Source organism: Pediculus humanus, genomic scaffold (assembly GCF_000006295.1).
Source record: "Pediculus humanus corporis 1103172107544 genomic scaffold, whole genome shotgun sequence".
Classification (NCBI taxonomy): domain Eukaryota; kingdom Metazoa; phylum Arthropoda; class Insecta; order Psocodea; family Pediculidae; genus Pediculus; species Pediculus humanus.
Genome location: NW_002987159.1, coordinates 117,256 through 133,871, shown reverse-complemented (window position 1 = coordinate 133,871; position 16,616 = coordinate 117,256). Strand labels below are relative to the sequence as shown.

The 16,616-nt window shown below is 23.8% G+C and overlaps 4 protein-coding genes across 4 annotated transcripts; 2 read left to right on the top strand and 2 right to left on the bottom strand.

Annotated features, from left to right (window-relative positions):
• Window positions 1-1,449: 1,449 nt before the first annotated feature.
• Window positions 1,450-4,191, bottom strand: Phum_PHUM195510 (uncharacterized protein; the record flags this gene model as incomplete). Its single annotated transcript, XM_002425347.1, has 10 exons — window positions 1,450-1,488; window positions 1,571-1,761; window positions 1,859-2,047; window positions 2,132-2,203; window positions 2,304-2,427; window positions 2,498-2,873; window positions 2,968-3,149; window positions 3,238-3,450; window positions 3,540-3,788; window positions 3,877-4,191. The coding sequence occupies 10 exons, from the start codon at window positions 4,189-4,191 to the stop codon at window positions 1,450-1,452; spliced, it is 1,950 nt and encodes a 649-aa protein (XP_002425392.1).
• A 587-nt stretch (window positions 4,192-4,778) lies between these two features.
• Window positions 4,779-7,931, top strand: Phum_PHUM195500 (uridine cytidine kinase I, putative; the record flags this gene model as incomplete). The annotated part of the gene is made up of 6 exons (XM_002425346.1): window positions 4,779-4,901; window positions 5,210-5,466; window positions 5,558-5,703; window positions 5,777-5,874; window positions 5,966-6,014; window positions 7,828-7,931. The coding sequence occupies 6 exons, from the start codon at window positions 4,779-4,781 to the stop codon at window positions 7,929-7,931; spliced, it is 777 nt and encodes a 258-aa protein (XP_002425391.1).
• Window positions 7,932-10,366: 2,435 nt separating this feature from the next.
• Phum_PHUM195490 (uncharacterized protein) lies at window positions 10,367-11,193 on the bottom strand (the record flags this gene model as incomplete). The annotated part of the gene is made up of 2 exons (XM_002425345.1): window positions 10,367-10,410; window positions 11,016-11,193. 2 exons carry the CDS (start codon window positions 11,191-11,193, stop codon window positions 10,367-10,369), a joined length of 222 nt encoding a protein of 73 aa, XP_002425390.1.
• Window positions 11,194-11,989: 796 nt separating this feature from the next.
• On the top strand, window positions 11,990-14,142 carry Phum_PHUM195480 (WD-repeat protein, putative; the record flags this gene model as incomplete). Its single annotated transcript, XM_002425344.1, has 7 exons — window positions 11,990-12,058; window positions 12,233-12,778; window positions 12,860-13,098; window positions 13,175-13,580; window positions 13,643-13,738; window positions 13,824-13,934; window positions 14,029-14,142. 7 exons carry the CDS (start codon window positions 11,990-11,992, stop codon window positions 14,140-14,142), a joined length of 1,581 nt encoding a protein of 526 aa, XP_002425389.1.
• Window positions 14,143-16,616: the final 2,474 nt, after the last annotated feature.

Genomic DNA, 16,616 nt, shown 5'->3' with positions numbered 1-16,616 from the left:
GATGGAGGATAAACAATAAAGAGAAATAGTGCAATTTAAAAAATATGTATTCGCGCGAAAGTAAAAAAAAAAAACAAGCAAACAAACAAACAAAAATTCTTTGTTTTTTCTCAATCGTTTCATCGTTCGCTTTTTACACTTATCAAAAATACCACAAATTCTTATCAGAGTTGTTGTTGTTGTTTTTAACGTCGTTTATCAGTTAAATAATTTTCTTTCTTTTTTACTTTCATTTTTTTTTGTTTTTTCCCAACTTTTTTTTTTTTTTCTTAATATTAAACGCGTTGTAATTATTTAAATTTTTATTCGTGTAAACCGTAACAACAATTTTGATATGTTTACAATTATTTACTTATAAACTCGATACATGCTTGTTTAAAATAAAAAAAAAAAGAAAAAAATTACATATATTGTATTAATAATTATAAGATTATATAGGATACCAGTTAATTGTTATTAGTTGTAGCTTATGAAGCTTATGGCAATCACCTAATGTTCTTACGTGTGTAATTAAAAAAAAAAATACACCGAACAAACGTTTTAAAATAAATGTATATTACATTTGTATTTATTTTTTTAATTTTTTTTAAATTTGGTTAATCGAATCAAGATTAATTTTCAGATTCAGTTTTTTTTAAAATAATCGCCCGTGTATTTTCGTAGCCTTAATACAAAAATCTCATTGGACTATTATCATTATCCCTTTCAAATATTAACATTGCATCAATGCTCTTATAAGTTTTTGATAAGATTAATGAGGGGAAAAAAGACAATTTTAATTTATGCAAACTTAAGCGCTTGAAAGGTTGACAAAAAGTCTAAACAAAAATTTTAAGGCGTTTTATTAAAAAAATTCAATGTAAAAATAAAAAATAAAAAAACAAAATTTAACAAAAAAAATTGCGTTTGCGTAAAATTAAACAATAATAATAATAATAATAATAATAATAATAATAATGATAATGGTAGTTTTCCGTATTTCAAATACTCCAATGATACATTTTTACAATAAAAGAAAAGAAAAAAGGTTATTAAAATTATTATAGGATTTTTTTAATAATTTTCAAAATGGAAAACTTTTTTTTTTTTTTTTTTAAACATCTGAGATTTAGTCGCGGGAAAAAATTATAATATAATCATTATAATAATAATTATTATTATTATTTTTTACAAAAAAATTTCCGTTCGATTGGTTTTACAATGCGAAAAAAAATCACGTTTGCTTGTTTCCGGTTTGAAGTGTCGACTTTTTTTTTGTTCGTTAATTAAATTGAAATTTTTATTTTATGAGTTTCCATCATAAATTTCATAAGATACGAAGTTGAAAGTTAAAATTTTTTAAAATCGATTAATAATTTTATATAAATCAATTTATGAAATCATTTTCTTCATCATCGTATATAATAAACATTTATAATAATAATTTTTCTTTTGTTTCTTCTTTTTTTTCTAAGTCGGATTAAATATAATAATTTCTCTTTCTAATTCCTAAACGTAAATAAAAAAACTATTATTATCATCGTCTTAGATGTCAATAACAAATGAAATGGGAAAATGAAGTCGGAATTACTTCCGGTAACGTCGTCCTATCTAACTTTGTAGAATAACGTAAAGAAACAATTTCCAATTCTTCATATAATTTAACCATTGATTTAACATTTGAATTTGCTGTTACTTTAACCGCGGATTCAATTAATTTTTCTAATTTTTTAACATCGACAATAACATCTTTAGTTTCCGTATTTTTCCCCGGAAGTATGTCTGAACAAAAATTACAAAAAAAAAAGGTGAATTATTTATCGATTTTTTTTTTTTTTTTTTGATATCGAAATCGTCATTATTTTGCTAATATTCAAACCGTTTAATGAACAATTTTGTTTATTTTGAATTTCTAATTTTATTTTTTTATTTATTGTCGTCAATGCGTTATTTGAATCTCTAAAATTTTTCCCACTTCTTAACCTTCCACCTTTAAACAATTCAAAATTTTTATAATTAACGTTTTTTATTTTTTGATTTAACGAAATCGCAGGTTCGTCTTCGTTTTCTAAAAATAAAATAAAAAATAAATAAATAAATAAATTTTTTATTCGTGTCGTCGTAAGATTAAAAAATTTCAATTTTTGCAAACCTGCGACAAAATATTTTCTTTTGTTCGACGTCGTTGATACGTTTGACGAATTTGACGGTTGAACCATAGATTCTTTAAACAAAACGTTTAAATATTATTATTATTATTTATATTTTTTCAAAATGTCCGTTAAAAAAAAGAAAAGAAAAGAAAATGATAAATAATAAAAAACCTTCTGAATTTCGTGGCGGAAGTAAATTTTTATCAACTAAAACTTGTCGAAAAAATTTTTTCCTTTCTTCCGTTTGTGGTTCGGTAACTTCGTAACATTTTTTACTCGAAAATATTTTTCTAATCTGAAATATTTTATTTTATTTTATTTATTTACAGGAAATGAATGGAAAAAATCATGGATGACGTTCTTACTTCCGGTGAGAGGTCGTTATATGCACAAGATGCCGTTCCGAAAATGAATATTTGTGTGTTTCTCGACATGTCGAGACTTTCAAAAGACAATATTAAAACTTGTTTTGCAGATTCGTCAATTAAATTCCACCAGGAATTTATATTTCTAAGGTAAATTATACTTGGCATGCTTTGTCGTGCTTCTTCTATTTTATGTACCAACGAACTAGAATCGGAAAATCTATTCGGATCGTTATTTATGCTTGCCAAATCCATAACTATTGTCGGAAGATGATCGAAAAATTGTAATATGGCTGGAGCCACGTGTGAAATATGTGCTTCTTCTCCCAATAAAAGAAATCTCGGACAACTCATGCTTTTGTTTTTTTTCGGCTCACTGGAAAATTTAAAAAAAAAAAACGTTTCTTAGGGGGGTGGTTTAATTTTAAGAACTTAATTATTTAAATGAGAAAAAAAGGAAAAAACGTTACCCTCCGTTTCTATACATGAAACTAAACGGACAGGATTTATTAATTTCGTTAATGCATTCGTTTAAACTTCTTTTAAGTAACGGTTCTATGTCAGAACTAAGAGGCCTCGATGGTAAAATGTATATTCTTTGACTTGCAGGTACGATTTTTTCTTTTGCGTCCCAAAAATCTTCATCTTTTACCTAAAAACTTACAAAGAATTCACATAAAATTTTAATGCTTTCCCCCTCCCCCCCCCATTTTTGTTGTCGATTCGTCAAATTGACTCACGGTAACATTTTTAAGAGATACGAGATGTTTTCTTGTCGTGTCTAACGCTTGTGGAAAATTACGATTGAAACTTTGCATGACGGCTTGAGAACATAGAGATTGAATATCTGCACCGCAATATCCAGAACATTCCGCCGCCAATTTTAATAATAATGATTCGCTCGGTTTATTTTTCCACTGATATGTATGTATTCTAAATATTTCAAACCTTGACTAAAATTAAAAATAAAGTATTTTAACGGTTTTCCATTTCCTCTCTTATGCAAGAGAGTAACTTGACAGTCATTTTGTATGGTACAAACTTCTAAGGGGGGTAAAGGAAAATATAATTCTCTATCAAATCTACCGGGCCTTCTTAAAGCTGGATCTATCATGTCTATTCTATTTGTGGCACCAATAACAAATACTTCAGATTTTGAATCCAAACCGTCCATTAATCCTAAAAGTGTGCTGACCACACTAGCATGTACTTGTTCTTGTAGTTCTGAACGCGTTGGTACCAAACCGTCAATTTCATCAAAAAAAATAATCGAGGGCCGAGTACTGTAAGCCTAAAATATTATTTTAAAATTGTTATAAATGCTATCAATTAATTTATATATCTTGTTAATTTTTTTCAAATTAAATAATAATAAAAACCTGGGTGAAAAGGTTTTGAAGGTGTTTTTCCGATTCTCCGACATATTTATTTAAACATTCTCCACCTTTTCTCATGTAAAAAGAAACTTTTCTGCTGCAGCATTTACTACATTCCGCAGCAACTGCTCCAGCCATTAATGTTTTACCTGTACCTGGTGGACCGTAAAATAATACACCACGAGGAGCCTGAACTCCAAACGAATCAAATAATTCTCTATATAAAAGGGGATATATAAGCATTTCTTTCAATGTTTGTATATGTTCATCTAATCCTCCAACTAATGCAAAATTTCTGTTGTGGAAAATGGAACTCATACTTTTAATTTAATTATAATTTTAATATTTTTATAAACTCGTAAAAAATTTTTTATTATTGAAAATATCATTTGGAATAATCAAATCGATATATTATTATTTAATTCCGTAAAACAAACTCACTGAGATGTAAAAAAAGAAAAAGAAAAAAAAAAAAAAAAAACAAACATTATAGCAAGTAGGTGCCATATTTCGCTAATATTGTCTGCTACATTATACTTAATTATTGGCTTCGTAATTTTTTTTTTTTGTTTAAAAACTGATCATATTCATTTTAGCTAATAGGATATTTTATTTATTACATAGGATGATTTATTAATACGCATTTATAAAAATAAAAAAAAATTAAAATAATAATAGTAATAACGAAAATTATAAAAAGTTTATAAATAGTTATAAGGTCTCGACAATGATACCATTCAAAAATTAATTCCTTAGAGTTTTCGTGACGACGTGAAAAGTTTTTTACTCTATGAAATTGTTTTTTTTTGTTTTTTTATGAGGATGCATGTTTTTTAATAAACAAGTCACTTTTATTAGTTATTTAATTTGTGTTTTACGAATGAAACAAAGTCAATTTATTAATTATGGAAGAAATCGAAACTTCAACGTGTATTCCTGCTGAAAAACAAAACGGAAATATGTGTATTAATGGTGAAGGAAAAACTCCTTTTCTTATAGGGGTAGGCGGAGGAACTGCGAGTGGAAAAGTATGATGTTATTTGACGTTTTTCTTTTTTTTTTTTTTTTTTTTTTTTTTTAAAGAAAAAATTATCATTAATATTAAACCTGATTAATTTTCTTTCCTTTATTAAAAAATAAATTATTGTCTATTTCCCGAACATTAACTTTTTAATTTTCTGTTGAAACCATTTCAAGATGGTATTAAAAAAAAAATGTGGTTCCTGCTTGCATTTATTCTTCTTTAATTTTTTTTTTTATTAAATTCGATTGTTTATTTAAATGAAGAAAATTTTTTTTTTTTTAATATATAAGTAATAATTAATTTTTTTATTAGTCGACCGTTTGTAAAAAAATAATTGAAAAACTTGGACAAGCAGACATGGACCACACACAAAGACGAGTTGTCACAATTAGTCAAGATTGCTTCTATAGAAGATTGACACCTCCTGAAAAAGAGAAAGCTAATAAAGGCTGTTTTAATTTTGATCACCCTGATGCATTTGATGACGTATTAATATTAAAAACCATGAAAGATATTCTAGCTGGTAAAAAATGTCTAATTCCTGTATACAATTATGCAACAAACTCAAGGCAAGTTATCAAAAGGAATTGCATATCAGTTTAAAAATTTATAAAAATGCCTTTGTAAAAAAAAAAAAAAAAAATTTTTTTATGTTTTCAGATCTGAAAATCTATTTACAACAATTTACCCTGCTGATGTTGTGTTGTTTGAAGGAATATTAGTTTTTTATTTTCCTGAAGTTAGAGAATTATTTCACATGAAATTGTTTGTCGACACTGATTCAGATACCAGATTAGCCAGAAGAGGTAAATTAAACTGCAGGCATGTAATGAACTTGAAACTTATTTATTTATAAAACAATTTTTATTTTTTTTCCAGTTCCTAGAGATATTAAAGAAAGAGGTAGAAATTTAGATCAAGTATTAAGTCAATACATGAATTTTGTTAAGCCAGCTTTCGAAGATTTCTGTATGCCTGTGAGTATTTTCATTATTTATAATTTTAGTAATTGTGCTACAAAATAAATATTAAAAAACAAAAAAAAAAAATTTTTTTTTTTCATTTCAGACGAAAAAATTTGCAGATATTATTATTCCAAGGGGAGCTGACAACACAGGTAAATTACATTTAATTTAATAATTATTATGTCTTAACAGTAATACTTTTAATTTTTCTTTTAAATAATTTTATTTATTCGCTTCCACTGATTAAAATGGTATTTATTTCATTTTAAATTTTTAAAAAAAAATTTTGGTCATTTTTAATTTAGCTTGTTCAATTTTTCTGCTTGATTATTTTTTGTTATTTATAATTTTTTTTTTTTCTATAAGGGCAAACTTTAAGTAATTTGCCAAGAGCAAATGGTTTAATTCTTGTTTTTCTGTAAGCTTTATGATAAATTTATTAATTTTTGAAATCTGTTTATTATAATACAGCAAATTCAATCCTTATTATAATTACTAAAAAGTTTTGTTATATGGAAATAATTGTAAAAATTATTTAAACTTTAGTTTGCGAGTTTTAACTTCTCATATTAATTCTCTATATAAAAATTAAGTTTCTTTTATGGATTCTCTTGTAATACTAACAAGCAATTATTATTGCAAATCTTGTGTACCTGTCAAAGGTTTTTTAGCATGAATTTTATATTTTTTACTTGGTTTCTCAAATATGTAGCTTTTTGGTGTTTCTCCCCCTCCCCCCTAAAAGATTTTTACTTATTAATGATGTTAAATATCAACTACGAGTATAATTATTTCGATTTGATGCAATGTCAAAATGGTTGACTCTTTGTTTATTAATAATAGCAATGATTTTAATTTTAAGTTTATTACTTTTTTTTTTTTTTCCAATAACTTAATCGCTTAAAATTATTCATTATAAGTTTTAATTTGTACTTATTAATGTAAATATTGAAAAGATTTAATTAAGATTAAAAGGGACAGTTGATTTTTTAATTTAAAAAAAAAAAAAAAATTTATTTATATTGTATCTCGATATTGATTGCGAATGAAATTTGAAAATTTTTCTTTAAAAAAAAAAAGTATAAAACATAAAATTTTATGAAAATTACTCTTTTATCATTAAGTTACAAACAATTATGTTTTATATGATGATGTATCATTTAATTCAATGAATAATGTTATGAATCAGTATTCGATTTCAGTTATTTATATAAATTGTGTATCGGAGAGTATATTTTTTTTTTATTTTTATTTTTAATGTACACACTCGAATAATTTTGGAAATAATATTTGGGGTGAGTGAAGATAAAATTTTTGTACTCATTATTTATTTTTTATTTTATTTTCTTCATATGTTGTTTTCACTCGGGTGAAAGAAAGAAAAAAAAAAAATTTTAATCGATTTCATTCTCTTACATATACTAATACATATTTGCAATAACTAACCAATCATTTTCTTTTTTTTTTTTTTTTTAATTAACTACTTGCATTTATTTAAATACAAAATGGAATGTTATGGTTTTTTTTAAATTCAAAAACACTCGAATGATTGTTTTGTTTTTGTTCTGTAGAACATTCTATACGTATATCATTGGCAATAATTAAAAAAAAAAAAAAAAAAAAAAAATGCTTTTGGTCAATTTTTTTTGTACATCTTCATTATCTTTCAATAATAATAATTTGTTTTATTTGTTATTGTCATTATTATTATTATCATTATTATTATTATTATTGTTTAACGTAAGAATCTTTTGTTTATGTTTACTCATTTTTATTAAGCGGGAAGAAAATGTTTATAACAAAGAAAAAAAAAAAAAAAAAATCAAGTGTATGCTCTCTCTCTCTCTCTCTCTCTCTCACACACATACACACTTGTATATTTCTTTCTTTCTTTTTTTTTTTGTTTTGTTTTCTATCTCTTTCTCTTTCCGCAAACCATTAGCCTCCTAATGTATTTTTGTTTAGTTGCAATTAATCTCATCATCGACCGGATAGGGAAGATTCTTCATTCCAGAAATCATCGTTGCACCTACAGGAACAAATCAAATTTAATGCCGATGACTCGATAAAAATTAAATGGCTTAAATATATATATATATTTAAAATAACGTTGATTAAAAAGAAAAAGAAAAAAAAAATTATTATCATTATTATTGACAACATTCATTATTCACATTGATTGACATTTTATCTATAGGGATTTATTATAGGGATTAGGGGGAGGGGAGGAGTATTTTTTGCGACAAAATAAAATAAAATTTGTCAAATAAAAAAAAAAAAAAAAAAAAACAGAAAACTTTTTGTGTTAAAAAATTGTTTTTTTATTAATAATTAGAAGAAGGAGGAGGGGAAGGAGAAATTTTAGTTTTAAGAAATCAAACTTAGTAAAAAAGCATTTAAAAAATTTTTTTTTTTAAAAATTTAGTAGAGGAAAAACAAATCAAAAAAGACTGAAAAAGAAGAAGAAATTTTTTTGTATCGTAAAATTTTTAATAAAAAAATTAAATTTCATAAGAAAACGTAAAATTTTAAAACGTAAAATAGAATCTCATACTATAATTATTAATAAAAAATTTAAAAAATTATTATTATTATTATTATTATTACTGATTAATTAAATGCGCATAATTTTTAAATTCATAATAATAATAATATTAATTAAGTTTTTCTTTTTTTGTGTGGGGGAGGGGGACTAAAGTTTAAAATGAAAATATTGACTGATACGTTTAAGTAAAAAAGAATTTTTTCTCATTGCTCAAAAAAAAAAATTAAAAATTATTATAAATTTTATTATTATTATTATTAAGATTTAATAAAAATTAAAGTATGTATATTTAAATTAAATTTTTTCATGCATTTTTTAATAAATAAAATTATTTAAATATAAAAATAAATTTTGAAATCAAAAAAAAAAAAAATGGAAAGACAGAAAAAAAAAAAAATAAAATAAATAATAATAGAACGAAATGAATTTTGATATATTTGGGGAGGATATGATGGGGGAGAGAGGGTGTATAATTCCCCCTCTCTCTATAATTAAATAAATTTAATTTCCGGTGTGTAATAATTTTTTTTATTAATAAATTTGATTCATTTATATTAATAATCGTATAATATTTAATTTTTTTTTTGTAATTTTAATTTTCGTACATGTTGTTCATTATTATATTATTATTATTATTATTATTATTCATTGAATCACTTTCTGGAATATGGTGTAATATGATTGGTGGTTTTTTATCATATTATTATTAATAATTTTTTTTTTTTAAATAGGGATATGATTGATTAATTAATGACATTTACAAGTAGTTATCATTTTTTTATTAATTTGTTATTGATGAATAAAATTTTTTTTGTTTAAATAAAATAAGTTTAATTATTAATTATTTTGAATTTTTATTTATAAAAAATACTCGATTGAATATATATTATTATTATTATTATTAAAGAAAGAAAATTAATAATAATAAAAAAAAAAAAAAAAGCTCACTCGGTGGCCTTCTAAAAAAAAAAAAAAAATATACATTTCGAGTTTTAATTAATTATTATAATTATTATTATTATCGATGGTCATTCATTTTTTTTTTTTTTTGTTAAATAATAAAGTCGTTATATAAATTTATAATTCCAGTTGCGATTGATCTAATTGTTCAACATATAAGGGACTTCTTGAATAATAGAAATAAAAAAGTATTTGAGATGCCAATGCCATTATCTCCAGCACCTTCTCCAGTTCAAGGATTTCGTAGAAACAACACATTTGATGGAGTTTGTTTTTCTAGACCTCATTAAAAATTAACAACATACGAAACGAAAATATTTATTTAATTATACATAAAAATAATAATAATAATGATAAAAAAAAAAAAAACACAAAAAAAAAATTTGGTTTAGTTTTTATTTATATATATATATGTATGTTGTGTTATGGATGAATTTTTTTTTGTAATTTTTTTTTTTTTTTTTTTTAGTATTACTTATTATTTAAATAATTGTGCATTTGTTAAAATTTTTTTTTTTTTTTTATAACGAACTTAAATTATTTTGTATTTTTATTTTATTATTATTATTATTAATATTAATTTTTTTTTGGAATTTTCTTTAAATGGTAAAATGAAAACTTTGAGGAAATATAAAAACAAATTTAAAATGTTAAAAAAATTTTATTTTTATTATTATTATTATTATTTAAAAAAAAAAAAGCCAAAAATGATGATTTTTTTTTTTTTCAATTAATATAATTTTAATATAATTAAATTGTTTTTTATAATTGAAGAAAAAAAAAAAATTAAAATTAAAAACAAAAATTATTTTAATGTTTATAATCTGGAGCTGGAATTAACTTAACCATATAAATCTTTTTCTTTTTGAATTGAACATGTGGAAAAAATTATATTAAACTCGATAAAAGTATATTTAAAAAAAAAAAAAATTGAAAGATCTGATTCTGTTAATTAATTAATTAAATTATAATTTAAATGTTCATTTTTTTTTTTTTTTTTTACTGATAATATAATTCTAAATTCATTCCATCATGAATTTCATCTGAGTAATAAATAAAAAAATAAAATTAAGAAATATATTTTATGTAAATAAATTTTTTTTAATGCACAATTTATTATAATAGATAATAAGTCGTTTTGTAAATATTCATATGATATTCGATTATTATTATTATTTTTCTTTTTTCAGGTACAGATAAATTTTTTTCTTTTTGTCAATTATAAAAGTGTGCAGCAGCTATATTTATATACATATAATTTGTATTTCAGTACCTGTACAAATTGTAAAATTTTTTAATAATCCTATTTAAAATTCTATCGTACAAAACTTTAAAATTTATCATGTGTGTGGAATATATGAAAATCTTTTTAAAATCAAATTAATTATTAATGTATGTATTGGTTACTTAGAGTAATTGAATAATTTATTATTTTTTTAATGAACTTGAAATAATAATTAATTTCTCTACATTATTATTGTAAGTTTTTATTTTTATTTTTTGTTTTGTTATATTTTGGATTATTAATTATTGTAAACGGTTTTGTAGAATTGATTTTAAAAATGTTTTAGTTTAATTTAATTTAGAAATATTTATAAACTTTAGGACAAACATAATCTGAATGCATGAAATTATGACAAAAGGATACAATCAACTAATTTTATGTGATCTTTGAATATGGTGTACCATTTTTTAAGGACAATTTTATCCCATCTAGTTCCTGTTTGTGCAGCTATTAACTTTTTAAGGTCGCCAATTGTGTCGTCAGGATTGCATTTGACTCTAACCTTTTTTCCCAACCTATCATTACAAGTAACTTCTAACATCTAAAAAACAAATAAATTGTGTAAAATTGAATGACATAACATGCTAGCCATAACAACATTTAACTTATCAGATATTTGTATTTTGTAAACAAAAAGAAAAAAAACAAGAGAACTTGAACTAAATAATAATATGTAACTATGTATTCTTAACTAACAAACATAAGATAATTAATAATTAAAAATTTTTAAATGTTTTTTTATACTTTACCTCGATGTTGCAATTAAGTTTATTCAAATATTATTCTTTCACAATATATCGTAAATTAAGTCTTTGAGTCTAATGCCACGAAATAAAAAACACTTTAAGGTTTTTAAAGGAAGAGGATTAGCAAGTTTTTTTTTGAATAAATATTAATATGTAAACTTATATTAACAATAAGTTTTTTTTTTTTAAATTATAAAAACAAATTTTATTTATAGAACCTTAACAATTATTTTTTAAAAATAAGTTTTTAAATAATTTTCTTAACTTGAATATAATTTCATGTTTTTAACAACTTTTTTTTATTCAAATTTAAAATTTTATTTTAATTTAACAAATAGATTTAATTAAAAGTCTTTTTTTTTTAGTAAAAATAATGGACAATAATGTTAAATTTAAAAATGAAATGTTTTTTTTTCTTTATTTAAATTTTTTAATTAACCTCTAAATTTTTTTTTTTTCGTTTTAGGTTGGCTTTCTGAAATTCTCCTAGAGTAAGAAATTTTTAACATGTGGTTTTCACTTCAATACGATGTGCATATAAATAGTCGTTATTTTTAAAATTTTCATTTAATAGTTTGTAAAAATTTCAATATGAACACAGACTTAACGACAAGTAATAATGACTTTATTAAAGTCACTAGTGAAAAAGAAGAAACCAACGTAGGAAATAGGAAAAAAATACGAAATAAAATTAAAGCGAAACGTTTTCAAAAGTATGATGGAACTTTGAAAAGCAAGCAAAATAAATCACTTAAAAGTAATTTAATAAAGAAAAAAAAATTTAAATCAGATAATGATAAGGAGTATTTAAAAGTTGACAAATTAAAATTGAAGAAATATGATAGAGGAAAGCCCACTAATGTTAAAGAAGTTATAACGAAGGTGGAGAAATCAAAAATTTCTAAACGTGAAAAAAAAATTAAATATGGATTAAATCAGGCTGTTAAATCTGAAAATTTATTAACCGAAGATAGTGGATATTTAATTCCTGATGACGATGAAGTCACTACTCAATTTACACAAAAAGTTATTAAAAATTCAGTCGATCCTCTAAGCGCTTCAAAATGTTTTGATTTACATTTAGATTTTGGACCATATCGAATGAATTATTCCAAAAACGGACGATATTTATTGCTTGGTGGTAAAAGAGGACATGTTGCAGCCATAGATTGGGTTAGAAAAAGATTATTTTGTGAAATGAATGTCATGGAAGAAACATTCGACATATCGTGGCTTCACCAGGAGACAATGTTTGCCGTCGCTCAAAAAAAATGGGTTTACATTTATGATAATCAAGGAATTGAAATACATTGTATGAAGCAAATGGCTGATGTTTACAGGCTACTATTTTTACCATATCATTTTCTTTTAACATCTGTGGTAATTAAAATTCGAGAAAAATTTTTTAAAAACTGATATTAAATATCAATATTTTTATTTTTATAAATATAAAAATTACAGAGTACCAAAGGTTTTGTCACTTGGTTAGATGTATCAGTTGGTAAAATAGTTCAACAATTGTACACAAACAATAGAGGTAATTCTTCTACAGTTGCTCTTCATCCTGGTAATGCAATGATTTGCATTGGAGAATCGAATGGGGTTGTTAATTTTTGGGGACCAAACAGTAAAAAACCAGCTATTTCAAAATTGTGTCATAAAAGGCCAATATCTTCTGTTGCTTTTGATCCTAGAGGCTTGTAAGTATTCATTAGTGTTAGTCATGTTCATATAAAAATATTATCAGAAATTTATCGATTTTTTTTTTTTTTACAGATATTTTATGACATCTGCACTAGATAGCACTGTTAAATTATGGGATGCTAGAAATTTAAATGGACCAATTCAATATTATAGACAAAGACATCCTCCTAGAAGCATTTCGATAAGTCATAAAGGAGTTGTGGCTTATGCTATGGATAATTTAATCGAAGTTTACAAAAATAATTGCACTAAGGATGAGGCTGAAACTCAAATTTATTTAAGACACAATGTTTCCAACATGATTCGTAATATAGAATTTTGTCCTTATGAAGATATTTTAGGTATCGCTCATTCAGGTGGATTTTCCAGTATGTTAGTACCTGGATGCGGTGAACCAAACTATGATGCTTTAGAATCGAATCCATTTCAAACTAAATCACAGAGAAAAGAAGCCGAAGTTAAAGCTCTTTTGTCGAAGGTAATTTAAATAAACGTATTATGCGTTTTGAATTTTTAAACAAAATTTTTTTTTGGTTTTAGATTCCGGCTGATCTTATCACTTGGGATGCTAATGAATTATTAAAAGTTGACCTTCCTACCAAAGAAGAAATAATCGATGCCCAAAAACAGCTAACGGTAAATTTATTTTGTCACAAGGTGTCCATCATTCTTTTTTTTTTTTTTTAACCTTTAATTTCTATTTAAAATTTTTTAAATTTAGGATATAAAAGCTCCTAGCATAAAAATAACGCCTAAGAAAAAAACGGGGAGAAATGCAGGTTCGGTAAAAATTGCACAAAGGAAAAAAATTATGAAAGAAGAATACAGAAGGGTAAATAAATCATTTTTCATTTTAAAAAAAAAAAGGAAAAAAATTTTTTTTTAATTATCCAATATAATTAATTTTTTATTTAATTTTATTTTAGACTTATGTAAAAGAAATGAAAAAATTAAAAGGAGAAGATTCGCCGGAAAAACCGGAAAAAACAAAAAAATTATCAGTTTCCGCTTCCGTATTGGATAGATTTACAAAAAAATAAAACACGTGAGTAGAATGAATAATATTTAAAAAAAAACTCTTTCTTTATCTATTATTATACATTTTATTCCCTGACATTCACAATTTTAAAAACAAGTTTTTTATTTTTTACAATTATTACTTATTTATTTAAATATGAATTCCCTTTGAAAATTTATAAATAAGTACGCACTCTGCTATTTTTTAAAAATAAAAATAACGTTTCATAAAAGAAAAAAAAAAATAATAATAATAATAATAATAATATGCATAATTCATAACATAATGTACCATTCTACTACTACATCTATATATATATATATGTATATATAATATATATTATATATTAATATTTCATTCGAGTCATATGATATGTTTTGCGCATTTAAATTTAAATTTAATTTAAAAAAAAAATTACAATGAAAAATATTTTTATTTATTTATTTATTTATTTATTAACATATTACATATATTTTTTTTTTTTTTGATTTACATCAATATTTATTTATTTTTTTTTTTTTCGATTCGATTCGATAATAATAAAATTCAATTTAAAAAAGAAAAAAGAAAACAATAAAAACACTTACGTATGTATATATATAATAATAATAATATTAAATTGCTTTTTACTATTTTTATTATGCGAGATTAGAATTGGAAAAAAATTATTATTATTATTATTATTATTATTATTATTAATTACTGTATGAAAAACTGTAGGGGAAAAAAAAAAAAAAAAAAAAATTGCTATTGATTTCCACCCCGCCCCCTCTTCTTCTCCCTGCCTCTTCCCGCGAGTCTATCTATTATTATTATTATTAATTGGATTTTTCGTCATGTTTTTTAAATATGATTGTTCGTTTGTTTCGTTTCTGTGTTTGTGTTTGTTTGTTTCGTTTCGTTTCTGTGTTTTTGTGTTTGTTTCGTATGGATTTTACGTTGGGGATTTTGTTATGTCGTTTACTTTCATGTCACTGCAGATAAGTTTAGGCCAAATAAATTGCATTGCCAAAAAAAGGAACGCGAATATACGGATTCCCATAATATTTATATATATATATATATATATATATATACACACATGTATATACTCAATTAAAAATTTTATTTATTAAATGCTCTTCTCTCTCTTTCTCTCTCTTTCTCTTTCTCGCTCTCTCTCGCTCTCTCTCCCCAAATCTAAATCGTCAAAATTAATGACCGTGAAAATAAAATCTGTAGATGATTGTTGCAAGTACTGCCAAGCTGATTGGTATCATCCACGATTTCCATGAACTGTTTGAAAGAAAAAAAAACAAAAACAATCAATAAATAAATACATAAATACATAAATAAGTACATAAATAGATAAAAACTTTGTCGGTTTCTTTGATTTCTTCTCAATCGTTTGTTTCATGATTTTTTTGCTAAAATTTTTTTTTTTTTTTCTATCGTTTGATTGAATGTTAATCTTTAACGTTTGACGTTTGTTTTCGACAAACAAACAGTTTTTTTAATGATATTCACCTGAAAGGTGAAAAAGAGTGAGAGAGAGAGAGAGAGAGAGAGAGGGGGGGAAGACCTTGAACGAATTCAAATTAATAAATAAATTTGTTTTTTTTTTTTTTTATTTCAATTCTGTTGTCGGTTGTTCGACGCCGCAAATAAATTAAATTATTATTCAAACCCACCCACCCCCTCCTCCTTCCTTCCCCGTTTTGGAGATTTTTCTTCCTTTTATAAGTTTATCATTTAAATTTTTTTTTCTCTCTCTCTCTCTCTTACACATCTACGCATTTGATTTCCTCACTTTTTCGGTTGTTGAATAAGAAACGAAAAAAAAAAAAAAAAAAAACAAACCGGAAATAATTCAATTTTTATCATCTTTCCCGCATTTTTATCATGGTCGATTTACATTTTACAGAGAGTGAAAAAAAAAAAAAAAAATTTGAGAAAAATCATTTGAAATGATTTGGTCCTTATTGTCGTTTTCTCTCTCTCTCTTTCTTTCATCCTCTTCTGTACCTTTTCTCTCTCTCTCCTCCTTCACTCTCTTCTACAACTTTTCCCTCTCTCTCTCTGTCTCTCTCTTCCTCCAAACCATTTCAATTTTTTAAATCCAAATTTGTTTAAATATCCACTTCGAAAGAGTTAATAGCAATAGCAATAATAATAATAATAATATAATTTCATTTTTTCGAATTTGTTTCCCCCCCCCCCTAAAAAGGGAAAAAAAGAAGAAAAACTGAAAGAAAGAAAAAACCGTTAATTTTTTTTTTTTTTTACTATAAATTATTTTTCTTTTCGATGTCGATAATTTCTTCCTTTGTTTTTTTCCTTTGATTTTTTCCTTTGATTCCTTTTTTCCTTTTTAACCATTGAATTTTTTCTCTTTGTTATTACACATAAACGTGTACAATTCCATTCGCATTTACTAACACACACGCACACGTGCAATTAATTTTTTGCAAACTCCCCCCTCCCCATCTCTTTCTCTCTCTCACTCTCTCTCTCTAT